This window comes from Poecile atricapillus, chromosome Z (genome assembly GCF_030490865.1).
Source record: "Poecile atricapillus isolate bPoeAtr1 chromosome Z, bPoeAtr1.hap1, whole genome shotgun sequence".
NCBI lineage: Eukaryota > Metazoa > Chordata > Aves > Passeriformes > Paridae > Poecile > Poecile atricapillus.
In genome coordinates this window covers 82075490-82102394 of record NC_081289.1, presented here as the reverse complement: position 1 = coordinate 82102394, position 26905 = coordinate 82075490, and the positions used below count along the sequence as shown (strand labels likewise).

Below are 26905 nucleotides of genomic sequence, written 5' to 3'. Positions count from 1 at the left end.
AAGGGAGGAACTTTTCTTGCTCTTTTATGGCCCCAGATTACTGAGCTAGCTCTGTAATGCAATGCTTGAACCCTTCAGTCAGAACAGGAATATCTACATGGAGATCAACATAAAACTGAACTCATTGGAATTCCCCCTATTTTTGACCAGGAAAAGAGTGAGAGATCTTAATATTATGAAACCAGCAAGGTAAAGAAATTAAAAGTACACAACTGCTAGTGGTTTCACTCTTGTTCTTCATCTCCCCTTTCCTCTGTGTGTTTCAGATCATCGCATATTGATCATGTCAGAATTTAGATTTCAAGCTGTTTGGCTCAGGCTTTTGTCTTTACTTGAATTTGTTCACAGATTTAGGTACTCAAAAACAGTGAGAAGAGTATAGCTTGGGAAACTTAGAAAAACTGTGTTACTAGAATGCTTTCCTATCCAACAGGGTGTCTGCATTACTTTTCATCTTCCTAAACAGTAAGGAGAAATAACAGACTGGTTTGTATCAAACAGACTCTATTGCTTTATTAATGAGTGTAAATGTACAGGTTAATTTAAAAAAGGTTACAGTTTATGAAATGTATCATCTACTCACAAGATACAAATCTAGGCCAATCGTCACAGTATCAATTGTTGCCCACCCACTGTAAAAAATTTACAGTTTTTTTTTCTGATGTACAAAACCTCAAGCAAACATTTCTTGTTTAAACATTCAGTAAAGATAACAGCATTATACTACAGTTTCATATAGTGTTTTAGTGCAAAAGGAAGTAAAAATATAAAAATACTGAGGCTTGAATAAAAAACCACAACAACAACAAAAACCCAAGCAAGCTGTGGAGTTAGAGGTGAGTATCAGCTATGGGTATTCTTCTAAGCTCCACGATCTGGGAGTTAGCCATACTGCCACCATCCTGGCTGCCATGACAAGACTCATTATCACTGACACTGAGACCTGCACCTGAAATAGAGAAAAAATAACAAAAATAAGCATCATTGAGAATGAAATTTTGACACAGAAATGGGGATACCGTGTCCCACTCTGCTTTATTCAGACTATTGAAATGTTTCCCCACCCCACACCCACATGGCAAGCTTCCTTTTACTAGTCTACCATTCTGAATCCATGGATTATAACAGTAGCTGACACCGCTTTGTACCATCAAGATATGCTTTTTCATAATTCCACTGTCATTCACTTTACTTGGCCCAGTCAATGGTACAATGACTATTTAGAGGTTGCCTTGAAATCAGAAAAGTATAAATCAAGGCTTTGTAGACTGGTTTCATGGTCTGGCTGTTAGAGTCTGGTATTTCCAAGGACTTCCTCTTATAGAATAGATTTTTAATGATACAATTTCCAAGTTAAACCATAATTCCAGCTGTCTTAACAGGACAGTAATTTTAACATGAGAAAATAGGCTGACCAAATATTCTTTAAACCCACATTAGACATAAACTGGTGCATTAAGTTTTACTTCTACTGGAAGACAATATTCGAGTCTGGTCCACTCTGAATTCTGGTTCACTATGAACCTCCAAAACATGTCTAGAAGAGACCTTGGGAGTCTTCTTTCTCCACCCTTTTGCCACAGAACTTCTGCTAGCTTTCTGCTTCCTATTTGTTTGATGGGGATTTTGTCTGGGCTTTTTTGTGGGGGAGATTTGAGTTGATTTATGTGAAGATGCATAATCCTTCATTAGTTTTATGAAATGAAAATTTTTTTCAGACCATTTTGTCATAAAAGATGTGTTGTAACTATAAACTTCAGTGTTTTTTCAGCTGCTCTGCTTGAGCTGTAGAACAACTTCTACACAATACATGAGTTTTGAGGGCTTAGGGTGTCTAGGCTTTAAATTTGTTGAGAACTGCATATCAGTATAATGAGGCTTGAGGATTTCAATACAAATTACTTTCAAGCATGATCCTGCAGCAATGTCATTTACAAATGATGAGGGAAGTAATTTGTTTTGGGCAGAAGCAGATCTGTAACTACATGCACATCGAGGCAGTTACAAAGGAATGACATCTGGCTCAAAACAGTCCTTAACAGGGTATGCTGGGAGAGGCACCAATATGCATTTCATACCAAAAAATATTTTCTGGAGTTTCTATCAGGTGTACAGTGCATCTCTTGTTTCTATCTCAGCTGACATTCCAGTTTTTGGTTTGTTTGACTAAAGTAAGGAGTAGTTTAATTTTTTTGAGTTTCTTAGTATTTTTCTATGCTCTCTGTTGTTCCACTTTTGCAGTTTTCTTTTAGCACCCTTCCACCCACCACCCCTAAGAAGTACTTTAATGCAGGCAGGAGTGAGATGGTGCTTTGCTGCGGGAAGTCAGGCTGTAATCTTAAATATTGAGTTTGGTCCAGAGAAACTGTACAGGAGGTCCTGTGGGACTAGCCAAGTTTTCCTGCAGAGGTCGGGATGAAGTTCTGGTAGGGGACAAACTTGTATCCATGCCCTATGATCCAGGGGAAAAGTGGGTGAGCTGCACCGTGATCCTTCTTACACCTGGTTTTGGTGTTTGGGTCAGGGAGGGAACATGTGTTAACTGACACTGATGAGTCCTTAGGTCTCCATGACCCAAGCTCTTGGGAAACCAAAAACTATTGCCAGAGTGTGACAGGAGTAAAAATCCATCAACATACAGAAACACAATAACAAAGTCAAGATTAGGATCTGAATTATTAAAATAATTGTCTATAAATGTATTGAAGGTAATTTAAATTTCTATGTGCATTTAATTTTTTCATTGAGCCAGATCCTAATATCCAAAAGGTGCTTGAAAGTCCTGGGAAAAACAGCAATTGCTTAAACAAGTTATTTTGATTGTATGATATTTAACAGTTTTAGAAAGGAAACCTGACTGTAATAGAGAAGATGAATCAGACTGCTGTATTTACCACATGGGGATGGAAAATCGAGTAAAAACTATGAAGTAAATAAAATACTCTGAATGAAGAATAACACAATACTTCTCATGTAGCATAATAACAGTGGAATTAATTCAAGACATTTAGTCAACCTAAAAAGGGTACAAATTTCAAAAGCTGAAAACCCTCCATTACTTAAAAGCATTTGAAATCATAAATAAGATCACCCTGGGCTCAGATTTCAAGGTGAACACTGACTGTTAGTATTAGAAAGATATTTGTTTTACCAGTGGCTATACTGGTAAAGTGGCAACTTTTCAGCACTGGGATTCTTTAAGAATCTTTTGCTGGGCACTACTAAAAGATCGGCTTTTGGTCTAATGGTATTACATTATGTATATTCTTAAATGTCATATACGTGCAAGTTTTGTCCATGCTCTGTGCAAAGTCAGAGAAGATCTTTTTTTGTTACAGAGGTTCTTATCAGGAACTTGCTAAGTCAGAGACTGAAACTGGGTAATTTAGGTTTACAAGGGCCTTGTTCTGCTGATGCTGCAAAGACAAACTATGCTAGAGCTGATCCTTTTTAGGAATAAGAACTGAAATGTAACCAGGATACCAGCTTACCAAACAGTCGTCAGTCTGGAAAGGGTATGACTGTTTATACAATGGAGTCTCACAGAGTTCATTGGTCCATTGTGTTCTCAGATTAGAGTGGAATTTAAACTCAATCAGATCCCAAAAAGCATGCACTCATCTAGAGATGCTAGAGTTGGATGGTAGGTATGTAGCAGGGAGTATTACTTTTCCCCAATTTATGAAGGAACTATTCGAAGAAAAGTACACAGGAAAATGAAGCCTTTCTTTCTTTTCATTTTCTGTGCAACGACTATCTCTAAACTGAAGTCTCAGCACAGGCTTCAAACCCAGAGAAGTTCCTCCACTGACATCTGCTGGTGAAGGGCTACACCAGTGCATCCCTACGTGCCCTGGAACACAGCTGTTATCATCTGCTTACTCAGAGATAGCTCAGACTTTCACTAAAACATTTTAAGGGAGACAGTTTGTTTTGTAAGTACTCACATCGCTGGGAAACCTTTTTATCTCTCAAGCACTTATATCTCGCTTAATCGATCATGATTTTATTAGATATGTGGGATGTATAAGAATAAGATACACAAACCAAATTTAATTCTTCTTTCAGTGTTTTAACTTCTCAAAAATGACACCAACAGACATCCACACTTCTATAAATAAAGTTCAGATTGAACTAAAAATGCTTACTGGCACAGTCACACTTAACAGCCATCAGGTAATATGTGTGACAACCATAGAGGAGAAACTGAATGAATATGCAAACTAGCTAAATTTCCTTCCTTTTTTTTTTTCTTTGAAGTGAGCCCTTCAAAACAGAAATTATGTAGGATGATAAGGCAGTGATTTTGCCACCTACAATCTGTAATAGAGACTCTCCCGGATGTTGCACTGAACACCTTTCAGAAGTGAAATTTCAAATGTTTCCTCTGGTTCAGGATGGACCAGCCACGAGATGCTTTATTCATAAACCAGGCATCTTCAGTGGTGTCACCAATCTTTATAAAACGTTGACTTTGGAACCCTAGCTGTATTAGATTGAAAATCATGAACCATTTTATATAACGTTATTGTAACAGCTGTATTTGTGTCGGGTTTTTAACTTAATAGACTTTTCCAGGTATTTTCCATATCAGAGAATCATTGGACTATTTGCATCATATTAAAGAAATACTGGAATATTTATGTAATATTTATCACAATTGCCTCAATTAAGAGTAAAAACACAGTAAGGTATGATTGTAGAGGTATTCTGCTTAATATGTATCTGGATACTACCATTGTGGGTACCCATCACCCCTGGAGGGGTTTGGGCTTCCCTCAAAGGCTTTGCTGTGTTTCGGTTTCATCATCCAAAGGAATAAATTGTTTTGGTTTTGTGCATCACAGAAAGGGAGAGGGCAAGAGTGTTTGTAAGACATAGATGGAAGTTTAGGAATCAGTAAAGCTATCATGTATTTTATGGTATTCATGCTTTAGAGCAATGCTGATGGGCAGCTTTCTGCTTTGGGACAGATTGCATCTACTTTTATTCTTGTTATATTCTTGTCTATTTTCCTTTTCTAACTGCCCAGCCCTAATCAGAGTAGAAGTCCTCAGGGAATTCTGGTATGCTGGGCTTTATCCTCAATGACAATAATATATGACTCTGTTGCAATCTGGAAGGCAAAGGTCTTATTAAATTGCCTATCAATATAAACCTTGCACAAGAAATCAGAGGGAAAATGAGATCTAGTCCAAAACTGCAAACTTTTAAAGTTAATTAGTGAAATAAACAAAAACTAATTCATAAATAACTCACTTTCTCAATAGAAGCTGTTTGAGTTATTATAAGAGCCATAACTGTTTTCCAATAAAATAAATAAATATAAATTCATAAACATTTTTTTAAAAGCTTTTAGCACATGTTAACAAGCTGGACACATCCCTACATTATTTTTCCTACCATAATTGTTTCATTGTTTCCTTCACATAAGCTGCCTTGGAGCTGGCCTGCCTTCAAAAATATCTCCAAAATAAAAGAAACATCGTGATGTAGCGAACAGGGTGAATCCCAACTGTGTTTTTCTGTATGGACATGAGAATATTTGATGGAAAGAAGGAACTACTTGGTAAGGTGTTCAAATACAATAGCTGCATGATAAAAGAAGCCTCACACAAAACAGAAAAAGCCTATCACCATGTGATGCTTGTAAAAAGCTAGCAAACAGGTGGCTAAGAAACAGTACACTGCTATCCACCTGATTTGCTAGAACTACAGTTGTATGCCTCCATCTGAACCAGCCTGTATTTCAGGTTAATCAGTAATTAGGCCTAGCATTAATGACTGTGGAACCAAGTACTAAGTGCACAGTTGTACGACACACTCCTTTAGCAGCAAGGATGAGTGTGCCAGCACAACTATTTAAGGGCTGCACTGCACACTGCAAATGTGCACACTAAACACTGACAAGCTGAAAACAAAGTTTTTCTGTGGACGGTTGGTTGAATTTTTTTTAAACTTGTCTTCATTTATACAGCTGAGAGTGCCAGGAGAACAGGAATGAAATTTTAGCTCTGTTATGATTACACTAATTCCCATTGATCTTGGCTGCCAAGTTAAACCTTGTGGCTACAAAATTATGCCCTGTGAGCATAAGTTAAAGTCACCTTCAGACAACTCAGAACTACATGAGCAGAAAGAACAGATGAAGCACAAAGGCACATAAAAACATCTTTACATATTCCTCTGCTAATCAGTGCTGATCCTCAGTCAGCCCTCAGAGTGGGAGATAATGTTTTAGCACTGCTATAAATAAGTTTCAGTATAGATTGACAGTTTTAGGGAACTCAGATAATGGAAGGTCCAGTTTCAGTTTATCAAAGGTAAAGTTCAAACAACAGTGTTTCTAATCTTTCTCCAAAAGCAACATCCCTCAATTTAGTAGTGATAAAACTAGGTAATGTGACGGGAAAAGCACCTTCTCCCTGCTCTTCCAGAATGAGGAATTCTCAGCCTTCTGAAATAAAGTCTATCCTAAAAGGGTTTGAGAAGCACCTCACATGGCAAATAACAGGCAAGAGCAGTTGAGCAAAAAGGCACCTACACACCTTAGCCTATTTAGAGAAGAGGCCCTTGTCTTAGAGTTGCCAGTGACCACTTCTTCCTTGGAGCCAGAACTGGTGCTCGATGGGCATCAGACTAACTGAAATAGAGTGGGAGAGAGAGGGAGAGGAAGAAGAAGAAAAGGAGAAATCTAACTTGACTTCTTGTGGTTTCATGTGAGCATAAGCAATCATGCAAGAGAGGAAGAAATGTGGTGCTGAGAGACTAGAAGATGCCTGCTAACTTACCTATTATCGTAAAGATCCTGTTAGACCACAGTACAGTGAATACTTTAGCAGTATAGGTCCATATTGCCAAACACAGAAAAAAATCTAGCTTTCCACCACCTCATATCTCTTTTTATTACTATCATGTGATTCCCTGGCTCCCTGTCCTTGCACTGTAGTGGAGAACATGTCAGGATGAAAATAATAAAATAGATTTTTAGTTACAGAAAAGCTGGCTTCTCTCTTTTTTGTTTTTCTTTTTTTTTCTTTCTTTTTTTTTTTTTTTAGGAAAAAGTATGTGTTGAGCTAGAACTTGAGTCTGAGACAATAGCTGATCAACATTTTCTCACTGGCCAAAGATGCACTAACCTTCCACACCACCTTTTCAGTTCATTTTGTTCAAATATGAGGCTGAAACCAGATGAGACAACTGGTTTGGTTTAGAAATCATGGGGTTTTTTACTCTTGTAACCATGTGGGCACAAGAATAAGCATTGATGTAAAATTGTCAGGCGTTTCTTTAATCAGTAACATAAATAAAGTATTTTTCTCCAACAATGGCCTGAGGTCACTGCTTAAAATCACACTAATATGAAATGCTCATTAAAAACAAATAGTAATAAAATACTAATAAAGAAGACAATAATAGAATTTAGGCAAGAAAATCAAAAGTTGGTTTTAGACCTACTTTCTCAAAGAACTTAAAACAAGTTAACTAGGGATGTTAACTAGTTAACTAGTTAATTAGAGCTTGAAGACTTAGGAAAAAGTAACTAGTGCTGAATTTGTGTTGAATTGTATTACATTTCAGCTATGGCTGTTGCTTAGATTGTTCTTCATAACTTAAGACTCAGTCTCCTACAGTTTACTGATGCCAACTGATTTATTTAAGCAGTAAACATTGTGTAAAAGTGTTAGACGTAGATGTTTTCATGTCTTATTTACCATCTATGAATTATCTGATTTCCTTCATAGCATTGAAAAAAATAAAAAGTAAAAGCCACCCTCTTACATACCTATGAAAAGTTTTGTAACTCTAACTTCTGCACCTAGGTTGTCTTGAAAACAAAAACAAAAAAAACCAAAAAAATAAGTCTTGCAAAAACACCCTGACTAACAATTTCCTATTTCTAACAAAATACAACTAGTCTGCAAAATGTCTAGAAAAATAGTAAGTATAAAACAGACTTTCACAGAACATAGAATAGTTTGGGTTGGAAGGGACTTTAAAGACCATTTGTTTCCAGCCCCTTGCCATGGGCAGGAACACCTTCCACCGTATCAAGTTGCTCAGAGCCTCATTAAACCTGGCCTTGAACACTTTCCAGGATTGGGCAGCCACAGCTTTTCTGGGTTCCCCACCCTCACAGGGAAGAATTTTTCCTAACACCTAATACAAACTTGGTTTCTTTCAGTTCAAAGCCATTTCCCCTTGTCCTGTCATGCTATGCCCTTGTCAAAAGTCCTTTTTCAGCTCTCGTAGTCCCTTTAGGTATTGGAAGGAACTCAAAGCTCTCCTCAGTGCCTTCCCTTCTCCAGGCTGACAACCCCAACTCTCTCAACCTTTCCTCATAGCAGAGGTGCTCCAGGCCTCTGAGCACCTTCATGGCCTCCTCTGGAATCAGTACATGTCCTGCAAATGTTGAGGGCTGTCGCCCTGAGAATCAGGCCTTTCAATATTGTTTTCATAATTTCTAGCCACTTTCCCAGGAAAGTAACTATAAACATAAGTGTTTATACATTCCATTAAAGATATGCTTTTTGATGGATGTCTCTCACAACCAGTGTGGTTGGGAAGGTGGTAACCCATCTATCCAATCCCTGGTCGTTGTTAAAAACCTATAATTACTGAAAGAACAAATTAACGTTTTTCTTCTTTCATCTCACTTTAAGCTGCATCTGTGTGAATCATTTTGTGTCTGACAGTGACAGAGAGCCCCATAATTAGAGGCATTTCCTGCAATGTAAATTGGTTTAGGATATATAGCATTATGAACTTACTGAATAAAAACACCATTTTACTATCAACAATCCCAGTCTTCCATCCAGTTTGACTTGATACCACTGAAGGGAACAAGCTTCTGAAGTTATGTGTGCCAGGTCACTTAATCTGCTACTCTCACAAATACTTTGCTGTTGTCTCTTGCAAAGCTTAGTGAAGATCATTTAGGTGACCTCCTGCTACCAAGCAAGCCCATTTGTACTTTACCTGGCTGGACTTTGGTTAGTGTCTGCCACATCTTATCAGGTAGGATTCCTCTGCCTCTTTGGTTGTCCTATCAAACATTCCCATGTTAACTGATCTTTAAGATTTTCATTGCAAATCAGATTATATTAAGAGACCTCATTAACTGTATCTCGTGGAACAGTGGCACCATTAGGATAATAACACCATAGCAAGACAGCAAACTTTGGGGGGCAAGGGGAAAAGTCACTCACCAGTCTTTAAAGCGAATATTAGGTCATCAAACTCTTGTGATTCCTCATCAGCAACTAATGAGCTGGTACTGAATCCTCCAGAAGGGTGGAAAACATTACCATTTTGTGGACTCTGCTTAAATGCAGCACTAGTTTGACTAGCAGGCTGCAAGGATGCCCTCTCCCAGTCTGCAGGCACCTGCAGAGTTTAAAAAGACACTGAAATGCAGTAATCGACAAAACTATTGTATATAAACAGGAAATTATGACCAGAACTGAGGACCAAGAGATTTTGGAAACAGCTATTCTGTCACTTTTATAATGAACCAGGAAGCCTTTTTTAACTAATTGTATCTATCTATATCTACATCTATCAATATCCATCATCTATATCTATCTATCTATCTATCTATCTATCTATCTATCTATCTATCTATCTATCTATCTATCTATCTATCTATCTATCTATCTATATCTGCCTTTTCCTTGCCTTTCCTTCCCTTCTTTATTGGGTTTTCATGGCCAAGTTTTGGTAGTGGAGGGGGATTACAGGGGGGCCTACTGGGGTGGCTTCTGTGAGAAGCTATTGGAAGCTTCATCCATGCCTGGTAGAGTAATCCCTGGTAGCTGCAAAAATGTACCCACTGCCAAATCTGTGCCAATTAGAAATGGTGGTAATGCCTCTGTGATAAGAGGCATTTTCTTCTTTAAGAAGGAGAAAAAGAAAGGTTATTGTGCAGATATAACTGCAGGGAAAAGCAGGGTGAGAATGTGTGAGAGGAACAATTCTGCAGACACCAGAGTCAGTGGAGAAGAAGAGAGAGGAGGTGCTCCAGGTGCCTGAGCTGAGATTCCCCTGTAGCCTGCGGTGCAGACCGTGGGGAAGCAGCTATGCCCCTGCAGCCTTTGGAGATCCATGGGCATGCAGAGATCCACATAGAAGAGACCTACTCCAGAGCAGGGGGATTCCAGAGGGGAGGCTGTGACCCTCTGAGAGGTGTTCAGAGAGAAGGGATCACACTGGGGCCTGTCTGTGAAGGACTACAGCCCTTGGAAGAGAGACCCATGCTGCAGCAGTCTGGGGAGGACTCTTGCCTGTGGGATGGACTCCCACTGGGGAGGCTCATGGAGAACTGTCTTCTGTGCAAGGGACCCCATGTTCAAGCATGGGAATGACTCCTTTCCCTGAGGAGCTGGAGAAGCTGCAGGTGAACTGACTATGACCCTTACTCCTTGTCTCCCTGTGCTGCTGTGGGAGGAATTAGACCTGGGAAAGAGGGACGGCTGATGAGGAGGGGAAGATGTTTTTAAAGTATTTTATATTTTTTTCATTTTGCTGCTCTTTGTTTGCAATAAATTAAATTAATATCTCTAATTTGAGCCTGGTTAGGTGTCCTTTTTTTGTTTGTTTGTTTGTTTTGTTTTGTTTTGTTTTGTTTTTTGTTTTGTCGTTCTGGCCTGCCTGGGGAATTTTTACCCATTAGCTGCGGAGACAACCTAGCTGTGGGTATTTAGTGGGTGATTGATAAAGGACAAAGAGTGGCCGGGCCCAAGGGGGAAGGGGGTAGGAAAGGAGGGTGGGGACAGTTTTTGGCTGGCTTTCTTCGGCTTCGGGGAAGGACGTTCGTGTGCTGGGTCGCGGAGCTGCTGCGGGGGAGAGAAGGGAATTTTCACCATCACCCAGACGGAGCTGCTGCTTCTTCTGCTTCTTCCCTCTTTGTTGGTGGCCCCGCACCCCCTGTCCTGCCGGGACGTGTGGCAGTGCCAGGCACCACCGCGGAGCTGCTGATCCACCTCACCCACCAGCCCAGGATCTCAGCTCGTCCCTGCTGTTCCAGCCGACTGTTTCCTCAGAGCCCTGCAGGAGCACCGGGACTGCCCGCCCGAGGGGGTTTGTGAAAACAAAGCCTCTCCCCCATCCCGTCTCAGCCGAGAAGGCTGTCCCGGGGTCCCTGGTTCTGTTTTCTTGTTAATGCTGTAGTTATTGTTGTTTGTTTGCCTGGTTATACTAGTAAAGAACTGTTATTCCTATCCCCAGATCTCTGACTGAAAGCCCCTTGATTTCAAAATTATAATAATTCGCAGGCAGAGGGGTCTGCATTCTTTCATCCCAAGGGAAGCTCCTGCTCTCCCTAGCAGACACCTGTCTTCTAGAACCAAGACAGCCTGTTTTGCCTGTGACCGTGTTTGGTGAATGACTTCCCCCAGTCATTAATTCATGAATCTATTGCTATGTTTTTTCTCCCCTGTCCAGCTGCAGAGGGGAGTGAGAGAGACACTTACTTTAGTGGGTGACTAGCATCCAGGAAGGATAAACCCACTACACCTTTCCTTTTCCCTTTTTCTTCCCCTTTCTCTTTTCCCGTTTCCACTCCCTTCCTTTCCCTTCCCCCATTCCATTCCATTCCATTCCATTCCATTCCATTCCATTCCATTCCATTCCATTCCATTCCATTCCAATTTTATTCTAACTTTATTGCAATTTCCAGAAGTTTTGAACATCATAACTCTGAGAAATTAAGTACTTAAAACACATCTAAAACCTATAGTTAGTGGAAAGAATCAATATTTTATTTTGATTTCTCATTATCTACTTTTGGCACTTTAACCAACCTCTATAATAAACTGAAGGCTCAAGAGTGAAAGGGTAAAGTCTTTAGGTGGAATGATAGGGCACAGTAAGTTCCAAGAATAACATGGATAAAGAACTATTTCTGTCATTAAAATGAAAAAAACTCCTCTTCAAAGACAACCTATCATATTTAGCATCTCATTCCCATGTGTTACATTTCAGAACTAATGCTGACATCTCCAAGTACATTTAAATAAACAAGTAAATGACTACAGAGCACTCTTACCTCCTCCATAGCACTGATGAGGTTCTGTGTGGACTTGCTGATCTCTCCTCCTGCAGCTGGCAGGCCACTGCCATGTGTGAAAAACGCTGATCCTGGAGTTGTATGCCCATTCATGTCTACAGTGTAACTTGCTTTCACAGGACAGCAAAGTTGGTTGTGCAGGATAAAATACACCACAAACACATAAAGACCCTTAAAAAGAGATTGAAAGAGACCATCAGCCTGTGAAATGCAGGGAGCTTGGTTCAGAGCTTTCTCTGCAAAATAATGGATGACATCACTGCCCATCAGAGATCTAAAAGTTACAAGTTCATATTCTGAGTTCTTCAGCTAATAAACACACACACACAGACATATATTCTAAAATTCTTATTTGGTGGAACCTACAGAGTGGCAAAGGAAAGCCACAACCCCAAAACAACAAAACTGACTTGAGTTTGACAGTTGTCATAACAGTGAAAATGAGGTTAAAGGCCTCCCTTATCATAGCATTTGGCTGCTGCTCCTCAGCCACAATTCTTCATTTTTATACTAACCTGCTGGCTTTTTTTAATCTTTACCTCATGCAAACTGTACTGCTGCTGTCACAGATACCATAACTATAAATTAGATTTTCTGTGATATGCACTGATTCAGCACCGGTTTTCATTTCTGATTACAACAGAGGCTCTGCTGTATGCTTCTGCAGCTCTTCTTTAAATCTTGCTAATTTTGACCTTTAGACTGAGCCAAGAAAAGTATTATAAGCATGTCTTGTGTTTGTAAAGAAAACCAGTAATTGAACTTCTCTGTATGAAATCTGACATACCTTAATTTTTAAGTTGTGCTAATGCTGAGGGAAGATAATCCACTCCAACTGAGAAACCAACGTGTTCAATAATTACTAAAGAAAGGGTTACCAAAAGAGTATAGAAAGAAGTCTTCTGCACTCTTACCAATTGCTGCAATATAATTACATTTGCAATGTTTTTTTAAATTCACATTGTTCTCTAGAACCCTGAAGCCAACTGTACTAAACAGAACAATTCATTTTAAAGGTATCCACTGGCATGGAAGTACTAACTGGGATCACAAACAGTAAGGGAGTGTAATATAATAATATTTGTGAATTCTTAATGAAAGGTATTTTGAAAATACTTGAAAAAATAAGAGACTGCAAATACCCAACAGCACTTCATGATACATAGACTGATAATTTCTATTGCCCAAATGATATGACAAAATTATCTGGTCCCAAGTGACACATAAGATAAGCTAATGGGATTCAACAGGATTTCAATCTCAGCTGGTTAAACACTCTAAATATTCTCACACAGGTGCTATAAAAGTATACAGCACTACATGTGAGTTTTTAAACAGAAAACTACCAAACAAAAGTGTTAAAAACACTAAAAAAACTATTTTGAGAAAAGCTGTTCCTGATTTTCCAGATTATTGTTTATTTGTCATGACAATTCAGAGCAGTTCACCAAGAGGAAATTTTGTGATACATACAAGTAAATACATAATGTAAACACATGTTTGAGATACTGAAAAGGAACTAAATTATCCTTTCATTTTATAAACAAGTCCAAGGATTCTGATATAAGTCAAACATAATGAGGCCAGCAAATGGATTTATTTAATTTAAGTTGTTATGGATATGAAAAGGATAAAACCCCCAAGAAGAACAGATTATAGTGACAATACAAACTTCAGAGTAGCCTCTGCCAGTTCAGTCTCTGAGGGCCTAGCCACAAAAGTTGCACACACAAATCAAGTGGTTTTGTACTTTTCCAGAAAACCCAATAGCTGAAGATCCTGCACAGCCCTGTCTTTTGAAGCTGCAGGGACACAAGACATTGGCATACAAGGTCCATGAGAAGTCATTCTCCTTTGTAGCCTCAAGGGTGGACACTCACTTTTCTAAAACAAGTACACACAGTATCACAATTATCTCCTTAACTTTGTCTGTGTTCTGATGTAACTCTCTGCAGATGGATGACGGATGAGACAATTCCTCTGAGTCCCTCCATAATAATCACATGGACACAGGGAGGTTATTTTAATACCTAAGGACAGGAGAAGTCAAAGGCTGAGACAGATAGCAGAACCAAAAAAATTGCGTTTTCCTTCTCCTGTCTTGTAAATTGTTAGAGCAATTTGTAAGTGTCATGGAGTTACTTTACCTTTAAGGAAAGTTGGAGTTGCTGGGGACTGCCTGCAGTCTTTCTCATGACCAATTATCGGTCATTGCTGAGAATTGACAGCAGTTTTAGCCATTGAAAAGTGAGATCAACTTGTGAACCCCACCTTAAAGTGTACAACCAGAAGTCTGTGGTTCTCTTTGTTTTCTGGCTGTGAAAGGTAGCAGAGCTTCGGCCTCTCGGTCTCTGCCCGGCCACGCGGCCGGGCGGGGGCCAGGCTGGGCCTGCCGTTCTCCCGGCCGGGAGATGGGGCCTGCGGGGGCTTGCCCCGGGCCAAGCCGGGCCAGGCCGGTTCCTGGCTTGGCTGCAGGTTTTGCCGTGATAGAATTTACCAGAAAACTGTCGAGTAAAGAAGGAGAAGAGCTCTAAGCCTGCAGCAAGCAGAGACGGTGACTATGCTCTCCAGAGCAGCTATGAGGAACTTTTCATCGCAGACAGCTCCAGCTCCTGTTCAGCAGAGATCACCGAACCATCTACAAAAGCTTGAGCAGGATTTTAACTCTTTCTTATCCATGAGACTTGCGGATTAATCTTTTTATCCAGAGAGAGAAAAGGAGAGTGATCAACATGAAAAGAGACTTTATAAACTACTAGTGGCAAGAAAGAAAAGAAACCAAGAAAGGTAGAGAATTAAGAAGATGCTTTAATTAAGCTGAAATATCTTTCTGTTAAAACTATGGGGATGGACAATGAAGTCCTGAAAAGAACTCCTTTAATTCATGATAGAGTATGGGGAGGAATAGAGTGTTCAAAGTGTAAATTTGAGTAAAAAGTAGAGTAATTGTGGTATAGTGAAGTGCTGGGAGATTTGAAGCCTTGAGAGGCAATGAGAAAACTGTTTTCTAGTGAAGCTCACAGAAACAGATGAAGAATACTTTTTGCCTTTGAATAACTTATCCTTAAAATGCTATCCCCAAACTAATGACCTATAACACATTTCAGAATGATGTAGAATAGGAGGGGTGGGCTCTGATAACAGTAGCTCTGAGCAGCTGATATCAGAGAAACGGGAAACTATAACAAAAATAGTTTTCTTGTGAGAAACTCCATAAATTAACAGAAAGGAACTTCTGTTTCTCTACAGAGACTGATAAAAGACTATAGAAGGAATTAAGAATTGTTTAAACCATCAAAAATTCTGAAGTTCTTGTCTCTGTTGTCATGTGAACAAAAGAATGGTAAGCAGTGAGAAATGAAAAGGTTTTTTCTAAAAGTTTATTCTGGTGTTCTTATTCTTGTAGTTTGTCAATAAACTTTCTTTATTCCTTTTAAGTTTTATGCCTGGTTTGCTCTTGTTTTAATCCATATCTCACAGCAAGAAATAAATAATTCTTTTTTCCCCTTTTTGTTAATTACTGGTTCAAAACCACGACAGTAAGACACAAACAGAAGAATGAACCTAATGAAACCCAACACTCTAAGTAGACAGTACATGTGCACACAAATTCTTGCTGGGCAGAGAATTCCTTGTTTGGCTGGACAAAGGATGGAACTTTCTTTCACCTATATTCTTCTCAGAATCTAGAATCTCAAAAAGATAATGCTCTCTAGATGTGGGTTTCCTTGTACCACCACTGTGGTTTTGTTTGAAGCATCAAGAAGGTTTTGTGGTCATATTCTGACAACCCTATGTGCCTATTAAAAACACCCAGGAAGGTGGTGAGGAAGCCAAAACAAGTCAAATGGTCCTGCTCAAACAGCACTGAGTTCCAAAGACTGTGCACATGAAGATGTCATGCAGTCAATTTCACAGATTTCTGTTCCTTTTCAAGCCAGCAGCTGCCAGGCTGTTTACTCTGAAAGAGCATGGGCAACATGCAGATATTTAGGTTGTGTCAGTGCAACCACAGCTTTCACGGTTTGAGTGGGTTTTTTCAAAAGCACCAGTCTGAGAATTGAACTATCCTTTGCCATGCTTTTGACTCTACTTATGTTCCTTTTCACTTCAACCTTAATACTATAAAAAAAGTCATAAATTGCTGTGAAAGTAAGATTGTTGGCATTGTAATATATTTTTCTGTGGTTATCATATAAACAACTCTAGCCAAGCTGGAACTTTTTCAGAGACTCACAGACCTTGTCCTTGCTGATTGGACTAAGAATAAAATGAAGAGAATAGTCAATTTTTGCTACAGGTCTGCCAGAAAGCTACACCCTCCAAAAGGATTCAAAGAGGTTGGTCAGATGTGGATATTAACACAGGCAATGATATCTCTGTTAAATTTGTGTGAATTTTTTTTTTCTTAGAAATTTTCATAAAAAAACCCTAACCTAAATGCAAAAACTCAAATCCCAAAATCTCAGCCTAATGCCAGTAATCTCTGCTGTTGCATATAAATTGGGAGCCATGCTCCTCAACTCACAGGCATGTGCTTGGGGGCCATGAGAATCTCTTGGGTCCCAGACTGCCATGACTGACTGATAATCTAAGAGCTTGAACTGTGCTCCATGGAAGCAGACTGAACAACTAAGCTGAAGAACTAGGACTCTGGAGGATTTAATAGCAATTCTACATAAATGCTGTGCATTGGGCCCACAGGACAACTGACAAAACATTTAACCTCATTTTATTCATGGTTACATTATGATAGTGGTGTTAGTACAATGCCACAGTAAAAGATAAAAGAAAAAAGTGGTAGTAATGCTTTTCCTATAGAGGAAGGTGGGAACCACTTCAAGCAGACAATTAGATCGTCCCAAAGGAGGGAACACAAACAGGGAACTTAGAGTTCTCAAACATGGTGACTATTTGAAAATAGCCTGCAAGAGACTGCTTGCAACAGCTGCTCGTTATTTTACCGGGTTTTGCTGATGGAAGACAATTAAGCTTTTACTATTTCATCTCAGCAAGTTGGTCTGGTTCGTCATCTCTTTTACACTGTTATGTCAAGGGAAAAAACCATCCATATATACACAGGTACAACTGTCTGAAAGAAAGCTCAGATGGAAAAGTTTGATGGGATACTTTTGTTCAGTGAGGTGGGAGCAGCCTCAGCGCTGCTCTAGGTTATGCCAGGTACTTCACCTTACAAGAGACAATCATGGAGAAGGCAGTGGGACATAACAGAAGGTGAGAGAGTGGTCCGAACTTGAAACGGGGAAGAGGATAATATAAGAGATAAGAGATAAGGTAAGATGAAAGCATATTTAATGTGGGAATAACTAAGCACTGGAACAACCTGCCCAAAGAGACTGTGGAAATTTCTCTATAGAAGAAGAATTTTTCCTTGTATATATGTACAAAATATAATTGGTGGGAGGGGTTTGTTCATGCATGTGTTCATGTATCTATGCAATAGATTGATTTATATATTCTGAGGAGCAGCTGCAATAAGCTAGTAAATTAAGGACAGAATACATTAATACATTTTATACCTCATGAGATCCCATGTAGAACTGGAGGACTGATCCACAGAAAACCTTTACTGCGCACTGAGCACTCAGAGTCTCTCTGCCTCTCTTGCTCTAACTCTGTTCTAACTTGCTGTGATGACACTACAGGATGTCTAAATATGAAAACTGAGCTCACTCTGTTATTAGTAATGAATAAGGACAAAACAGACTGTAGGCAAGCAAAAAATCTTTCATCATCACCTTTTTATGAGATCAAGATGCTTACTGTATCACATGGTTTTATTATTGTTCTGATAAACACAAACACAACAAGGCATTAGACTTATTTTTAAGCTAATATACATCATACTTCTCCCACAGGTATTTTAACCATGTCTGAGATACTTTACCTTGAAATTGTAGAACCTGTTTTTTAAGGAGAAGTGAATTCAGATACTATCATCTGTTTTAGAGGAATGATATTTCTATATAAAAATTTAAAGTATCTTAGGAGGACTTTTGTGAACAAAAACTAATTTCATCACTCCATTTTAGCAGTTCCACAACTTGCTTCTGGGTGTGTATCAGCACTTACAAAAACTGGTGGCACTCTTCAGAGACACTCTTAGAGTTCCTAATTTAATTCAGAAAATTTTGTTAGATAACTACCATTACATGACTATATCACTAAAAGTTGCTTTTCTAAAAGACAATACTCAAAGCAAAATCTAGGCTTTGAAGAAAGCTAACCTCTCGGTCTGATCAGAGATTTCAGTTATCAGAAATGGTTCATTCTGATCCTTAGAAGACGGTGGCTGAAAAAAACCCACTATTATTTCTGCAGTTACACCTTTATTCATGCCAGGTGGTAAGAAGATCCCAATAAAGCACACAAACATATCTTTGACAACAGAAGAGTTGTCCTTACTTGGATCAGCTTTTGACACTCTGTTTGTCATTACTGTAATTTCTGTATGCTGTTTTACTCTTCGGTTAGTCTTACCTCAGATTTTTAATTTTATCAGGGTGAGATTTAATTTCATTCTCTGTCGGGACTGTGCTAATTTACTTTTGGCAACCAGTCCTAGGAAGTCCTTTCCTTGTTAATTTCGTGGTCACACTGTTCTTGGATGGCTGTCAATGGTCAGGGGTGCTGCTACCACTTCTGGTGGTGTGCTATTCAATGCCTTGGCTGATCTCTTGTGAACTTCCCTAGGGTTTTCTTTAATTTATGGGAAGTTCTTCTGTTGTTTTCCATCACTGACTGGCTGAAGACTGCTGTGGATTAACCCTGATTTACATAACAACTGCCTACTTCTTTTGGGAAAATTACCAGTCTGATTAATATAAATAAATTGCAAGTTTCACTAAGTTCAAAAGCTAGTCTCTGCAAAGCAAAAAATTACTCACAAAATTAAAGGACTCATATTCAAGAAATCATAATCAGTGCCATTGTACAATGCATGATATAAATTTTATAATATTGTCTTTCCAAATAATTTTTTTATTAGTTATGGAACTGAATATTCATACATGCAGTAGTATTAATAATGTGAGCCAAGTGGCAAACAAAAAATATATAATTCTCTATTTCTTTCTGCAAGGAAAGCTTTACTTCCTTTCCTGCTTCCCTTCCTTCCTTGCTTTTAGAGATGATTATGATAAATTGCAGGCATGGCATTTTTCTATGCAGCCTTTATTGTACAATTTATTTTGCCATTATTTCTTCAATCATATTTTATTTTGAGAGCAGACTGAAGATCTTTTATTGTTGCTATTATGACAGAAGTATCATCTTAGTCATATGATACATCCTAAGCCATCACTTAACCTCTCCTCCTCATGGCTCTTCAGAAATAATAAGCTTTGAAATATAATCAAAGACTTTTTGTTTAAATGTGACTCTTTTTCTTAGCATTCAAAGTAATTGTTGTAAAACTGTCTGAAGTAGTGCAGCTCCATCAGCTGATGATTGCACTTAGTAAGTAGACTTTGGACCTGCTGTGTATCAAGTGTTAGAATGTTTATTTGCCACTAAGAGTCAGTTTTGATGAAACCATTGTAATTCTTATTGATTGTGCAATTTATCTTATCACAGTTTCAACTGTGAACGTTACCTGCTTATCTGCACTTTGCTTCCTTAGGCAGTTACACCTCATTTTGCAGTGTAGGACAAGATTTGTGTCAGTTACAGATAAAGACCTAAAAATTAACATCACAAGTAAAAAAACAATAAATGTAATCGAGGATAAGTAAATGTAATTCAGGACTGCAAGACCTATACCATGTTGGTAGGCATGCCCTGTTCAACCAGCCAACTGCCACCACACACACACACACACACAAAGACAAGAACAGAAGCCACCTTAAAAAATGGAATAAAGTAATAATTCATTTATCTATCATTAAATTGAAAATTCATTTACAGGTCTGCCCTGAGATATACTTATTTTGAATGCTTTCATTTTTGGTAAAGTGATAAACAGGTTACAGGTATATTCTGTAATAATGAAAAAAATACTGTGCTTTCAGCATTTTGAACAAGTAATACTAATGTTTCATCTGAAGCTTTAGTATACACTGCCAAGTTTCTCTTTATGCAGAGCCAGCTATGCCAACACCACGCGGAATATTGCAACTTCTACTCAAAGCCAAAGCCATAAATTCTTTTCTGGCAAACTGCACCCAGCTCATATTTAGTCTAAACTTGGCTAAGTCTTACCTGACAGGTTCACACACTTTGGCACATCTTTAAAAAGCAAATTTGCTTGGATACTCAGGATTCACTATAAATATTTTGCATAGCTCTCAGCACACTTGTAACTACTCCCACCCAACTGCCGTTTTTACCTCTCATTTCAGCACTGTAAGTGGTAGAAAAGGTCATGGGGGTTTTTATTTTGGTTCTTTTTTTGGTTGGATTTCTGGGGCTTTTTTTGGTCAGTGTGGGAGACAGCTTGACTGGGACACATGGTCACCCAGACTTCATCCCTAGCAAATCAAGTCTTAGCATCAAGCCTTGGGAAACATTCATTTAATTCAGGGCAAGCCTGAAATCTTCTCCCAAGAGCCTTTTGGCGCTGTTAATTACCAATGTTCTACTCACTTATTGGTTACTTGTGTTCCATATGTTATTTCTAGCATGTTCCACCCCCAAAACTATATATTGTTAATTCTCCCTTGTTTCTGGTCTTTGGAGCTTGTCTCTACACTGCACTTGGTTTCTGGGCATCATCCCTATTTTTATTTATCATTAAAATAGTTTTCTTTTTGGGCACTCCATTGTTCCCACTCCTAATTATTTTCTCCCCACCCTCAGCCCCGAAGTCAGGGGACCTAAAGGTTTGTCACAGCCACCCTCACTGTGACAGGTCACTTATTATTGTTCATTTCAAGGGCACAGATTCAACATTGACAGAGAAGCATTAAGTTTGAAACGCAGTGAAAATACAGATGGTTAGCCAAACATGCCAAATACGTAGATTAAGCTAGAATAAGATTCTGTCACTTCCTTCCAACTCAGTCATCCCAGAAGCACGAAGAAAGCCCTATTTTTGTATTTCAAGCTTAGCTGAGAAAGAAAGAAATACTGAGTCAAACACCAAAGGTAGGATCTTGGGAGAGGTGGAGGGCAAATATGGTAGAGCCAGCACTTAGAAGCAGCTTGCAATTCTCCTCACAGCTCTGGCTGCAGCCACTCCTTACGGTGCTCTGTGAGAGCCAGCAAATCCCAGCAACCACAAATGGTGGCAGGAAGTTAAGAACAAACACGAGCAGACAAAGCAGACTGGAACCCCATTGCTCCCCATCTCCGTCCCAATTCTTAGCCCTTGAATTTTTTTCCCCCCTCTGCCTTTTTTAAATTTTTCTTTCCTGCACAGGCAACAGAAACTGGAGACACCACCCTTTGAGGTCCTCTTTGCATTAGATTCTTCTTATGCTTTATCCTATGAGGAGGACAGCTCTGGTAGCAAAAAACAGCCAGATCACATAGCAGTGAAATCAGACTATTTGTCCACTGATGAACCTTACAATAAAAAAGAACAAACAGGAAGACCAAACACAGTAAGGTTATGCTCATACATTTTTCAACTCCTAGAAATATCAGAGATCATGAGTTTTCACAGATGCTTAGTAAAATTTTTTGAACATTTACTCTTTACGTGGTTGCTTTCCACAGTAAACATTTATAACCAAACCTACATTTTAGATCACACCTTACAATCTAAGCCTACTACTGCTTTTACATCTTTCCCAGAGAAGATTGATGAAAAAACCTTTGCAACCTCTGTTCCTAGTTCAAGAAATGCTGTAAGTCTCATAACTAATTCTCTAGTTACATCTGAAAGCAAGTTGAAAACTCAAACAAGAAACTAACAATTGAAAAAACTACATTCAAAGACCAAACTAGCATCACAGCGCACAGTCAAAAAAAGAGCTACTACTGCAGTACATTATTATTTTTATTGTTATTTTTTTGTTAAAACAGTAATTTCTGTTTATGTGCATCAATAACTGATGCACAGAGATAAAAGAAACAGGGAATAGAAAGTGGGCTTTTAGTGACTGGAAGAGTCAAAAGACAGAAGCTATCTTTGTGTTTATGCTTGATCTGTTACATGGCATTACAGAAAATCTCAAGAGTCAAGCTAGAAGTTATAACAACATTTTTCCTCGTGAATGAATGAATGAATTCTTTCCATGTCCTGATCTCTCTTATGCCTACTGTTGTCTCTTTGATTCTTGTCACTCTGACTGATAAATTGGATAAACTATCTTTTTAGGAGCATTTCAGTGCAGTGCTATAAAAGGTTGTAACAAGAACTCTGCAACTTCAGAAGCCATAAATGCAAGAAAACTCTCAAAAAACTCTGTCTTGGACAGAACTGAAGAGTTGTAGACAACTGGTGTAATTATTTGTCATATCTTCTGCTTGAGTGTTTTAGGGCAAGAGTGACGGGAATAGAGTGTTTGTGTACTCCAGCATTCTCTGACTATTTGGAAAACCCTTTGGTGACGCTGCAACCAGTTAAGAGAGCTACAGACACGCAGCAAGGTCTCACCATGTTCAACCATCCCTTAGTTAAAACCGACCCCAGCAAATATCTTACAATTACTTTTTTATACTTTTTACATCCAGAATCACAGATGTGTAAGTTATTGCAAGAGGCAATTTTGCCAGACAACTGAGTGTCTCAGAACTAGAGTTCTTGTATAGCAGGCTTTGCTGTTAAGTGATATTCATGGGAACTGTCAGTAATTTATACTCCCTACTTCCCTTGATTTTAGTGAAAAAATCCTATAGATACTGCCTTTCCACAGATTCAGGGATGGCAGAAGACAAGTCTTATAAAGCAGGAAAATAAAGCTGTTTTGGTCAGGTATGCTCCTCAAGAAAAGGGAAATGTGGGCACAAATGAGGACAAAGACTAGATGTCCTTCCATATCTGACAAGTAGGTGAACAAGAGTAGGTGGAGGTATAATTTGGCTCTGTCATTGAAATCACTCACTTTCTGGCTTGAGATAATAAGTTCCCAGTCTGTGCAAGCAGAGAATAAAATGTACCTCAAGAGAGTACTTGAGATCTCTTTTCACAGGGAGCGCTAGTCAGAATAAAATAAAAAACAGACTCATACTAAATATGGATATGATCACAGAATCATACAATGCTTAGAGTTTGGAATGCATCTTAAAGTTCATCTAGTCCTGACCCCAGCTGTCATGGACAGGAACACTTCTCATTATACCAGATTGCTCAAACACATATCCAAACTTGCCCTGAACAGTACCAGGACTGGGGCATCCACAATCTCCCTGGGCAACCTGTTCCAGTACCTCACAATTCTCACAGTGAAAAGTTTCTTCCTAATATGTAACCTGAATTTCCCCTCTTTCAGTTTGTACCCATTAATTCCTTGTCCTTTCACTACAGTTCCTGATAAAGAGTCCCTCTCCAGATTTCCAGTAAGCTCCCTTCAGTTACTGGAAGGTTGCTAGGAGGTCTCTATACAACCTTCTCTTTTCCAGGCTGAACAGCAACAACTTTCTCATCCTGTCTTCTTAGGGGAGATGCTCCAGTCCTCTTATCAACTTCCTGGCCCTCCTCTGGACTTGCTCCAACACTTGCACGTGCTCCTTCTGTTGGGGCACCAGAGCTGCACACAGCACTCCAGGTGGGGTCCCACAAGAGCAGAGCAGAGGGCAGGATCACCCGCTTCGCCCTGCTGGCCGCGCTCCTTTGGATGCACCCAGAGCGCGTTTGGCTTGCCGGGCTGTGAGCGCAGGCTGCTGGCTCCTGTTGAGTTTTTCACCAGCCATCACACCAAGTCTTTCTCCTCAGGGCTGCCCTCAGTCACTGCTCTGCCCCAACTGGGGGTGTGTTTGGGATTGCCACGGCCCAAGTGCAGGACCTTGCACTTTGCTTTGTTGAACTCCATGACGTTTGCATGGACCCACTTCTCACACATGGCAAGGTCCCTCTGGATGGCATTGCTTCCCTCCAGGGTGTCAACTGCAATACACAGCTTGATGTCACCAGAAAACTTGCTGGGCGAGCACTCAATACCACCAGGGTCAGTCTTCTACTAAAAACCCTTGTCTCAAGGCTTTTTTAAGAAAGCTTTCTAGAATTTGCATTTGTGTGTTACAGCTGGTTTTTTTTAACAGAAAAGATCATTTCCACAAAAATTTCCATTTTAATGGAAAATTAGGGAAAATTTTAATGGAAATTAGGGCTTTTTAATCAGACTGAAACAGAAACACCAACTAATATCAAATATATATACATAAAAGAATGAAAATTTACAGAAACTTGAAAGCAAATTAAGTTAACACTGAGGCAATTTCACTGGCTCTAAACAGGGATCCCTCTGCCTCTCTGAGATGAGAACAACACTTGGGCGAGTAATGGCCTATATAACATAACAAAGCATATGTAGTGTAATTAAATATTACTTTATATTTTATATAGCATTTACTAATTAGTATTTAGTGAAATTGTATGTCAGTACATACCAATGTAATGAAAAAGGATATATATATATATATTTCAAAACTAAGCAATTGGAACATTTGGTTTCCATGTGTTGGGATATTCATTGAACTTTGCCATAACGCAGCTTTACCCATAGTCAGCAAAAAATAGTTTAAGTCATGAAACATGTATTGAAACTGTTGGTTCTCCTTGCACTTGGAAAATGAGAAGCTCCCTTCTCCTTCTTGGAAATTCCCTGAAATGGATGAATACTAGAAACGACCTAAGACATATTTGCAGCACTTAACAATGTTAAGGATTTTGATATCACCTGGTCTGTGACCCATTCTTGCTATCTGTAGAGCATTTCTTCAGATGAAAAAATTATAGGAACTGTTGAAGGATGGATGTTCTTCAGCTGTTTTTTGTAGGTTTGTTTTTGGTTTTGTTTCTGTTTTGTTTTGATTTTAGCTTTTATTTTCCTTTTGCTAAGCATAGAACATATGTCCTTTTTCCACTTTGTGTGAGGACTGAAGATTACTGTCTACTCTCTTCCAGCACCTTTCTACGGCAATAACTGCTGGCCGTGCAGGAGCATGTTTTCTCATTCCAAAATCATCCAAAGTGTTTGACCGAGCTGTCTGGGCTGCATGGCAAGTCTAGCACAGAGCTAACACAGACAGCCATCAGCTGCAGAGCTGCTATGTGGGTTAAGAGTACATGGCTATGACAAGCGCTTCTTTAGTTTTGTTTGTGTTGCTGTTCTTGGTTTTGGGGTTTTTTTGTTTGTTTTGTTTTTTACTTTCATACTTTCTGACTTTGTCTTCCTTTGCACTTTCTTGCTCCCAGCAGGAGCAAGGCAGCTACCAATTCTGCCATTATCCCTCCACCACTCAGAGCTGGGAGAAAACTCCAGCCTCCTTCCTCCCTGCACATATGATCTCAGACAGCACTGGCTCTGCCTGCTGAGCAGGACCAACACAGCCAGGTGAGCTCCACAAGCCTGGAGGTAGAGGTCAGACCTCAGGGGGAACACTGACCTACTTCGACCTCCAAAACGTGCATGTTCAGATGTCTGCAGAAGCATTTTGGCTCCTTGCTGAAGTTAGCAGAAGAAACTGGCTGATAAGTAAGTAATGAAAAGCCTGGTGAAAGTTAGAAGCAATCTCCTGAGGGAATTTGTAAGACATTCTGAAATGAGACAGGGAAACTTTGCCAGGCAGGTGGATTTTGAAGCAATTTTATGTTAAGCAGATTAAACACAAATCTATATAAAATCCAGTGACATAGAGAAATACTGGAATTCTCATAGCCTGGTGTGGCAGTGCCATTTAATGTATTTATTAATTAAAATAATTAATATAATTTAATGAATGCAGAAATCTGTAGGGTGATGTTCAGTATTCCATTCCAATGAGAACACTGGGAATGGAAAGAACTTGAGCACGCTTCTGCTTTTTCTGCTCTTACATTGGGCAGAATGCCTCCACCACCAACAATGGGATGGTGGTCCTTGATGCAAGGTCCCTCAGAGGACTTCAGTGTAATGTAACATAATGACACTACTTAACTCAGCCAAGCCAGTTTCTCCAAGGCCTCTCTGAGTAAAACCTTTGCCTCTCTCTCCACATACGCTTCACAGCCAGTCCATGTTTCTCCTTAGGAGTCTTTCAAAGCTACAGCAGCTTGTGAGGGCTTTTTTATGGTGGTGACTGTTCTAAGACATAAAAAATATTTTCAAATATTTATATATTAATTTGTATTTACCTGTAATTATGTATATGTATAGCTATATACACAAAACCGTATGCCTGTGTTTCTGTAAAAGTAAATTAATATTGATAAACCAGGTACAAGATACAATTGTTCTCTGAACACTCAGCAAAAATTCAAGTTATAATTCAGATGAACTTTCACCCTGGATGTAAGCTCCACACAGAACCTTCCTCTGAATTCAGATAGAGGGCTCCTCAAAGCATATGCATTCAGTTACTTGAAACTGCACTCACTGCCTTAGGTGAAGGTTCATGTGCAGTGAATTACTACATCCAAAGATACAGGTAAAATTAGACACAAAATTACATTACCATAAGTAAAATTTGTGGCAAGGATGGTAACATTCGTTTCTTTCCTCAAATTTTATCTATTACAAATAATTTTTATGAACTAACCCAAACCATGTCAGCGAAGTGGCTAAACAGTATGTGCTAATGCTCTTTGTCAATGAAAATGAGGGTGGCAATCTAAAAAGAGACATTTCCAGGAAGAGGGTCTTTATTTAGATTGTCCTGAAAATCATTCATCCCACAACTCCTTCTTCTTTTTACTGTTACAGGAATTTAATGATCTATTAGAACTAAATTTGG

General features: G+C 39.1%; 1 protein-coding gene across 1 annotated transcript in view; it reads right to left on the bottom strand.

Moving 5' to 3' along the window:
* Positions 1 to 604: 604 nt before the first annotated feature.
* ADGRV1 (adhesion G protein-coupled receptor V1) overlaps positions 605 to 26905 on the bottom strand; it is a 255005-nt gene continuing 228704 nt past the window's right edge. Inside the window, exons 88-90 of the mRNA XM_058825861.1 lie at positions 12047 to 12238; positions 9210 to 9387; positions 605 to 949 (exon numbers count right to left, since the gene is read on the bottom strand). Of these exons, the coding sequence (XP_058681844.1) occupies positions 831 to 949; positions 9210 to 9387; positions 12047 to 12238 (489 nt within the window). The 3' untranslated portion in view covers positions 605 to 830. The remainder of the gene's footprint in view (positions 950 to 9209; positions 9388 to 12046; positions 12239 to 26905) is intronic.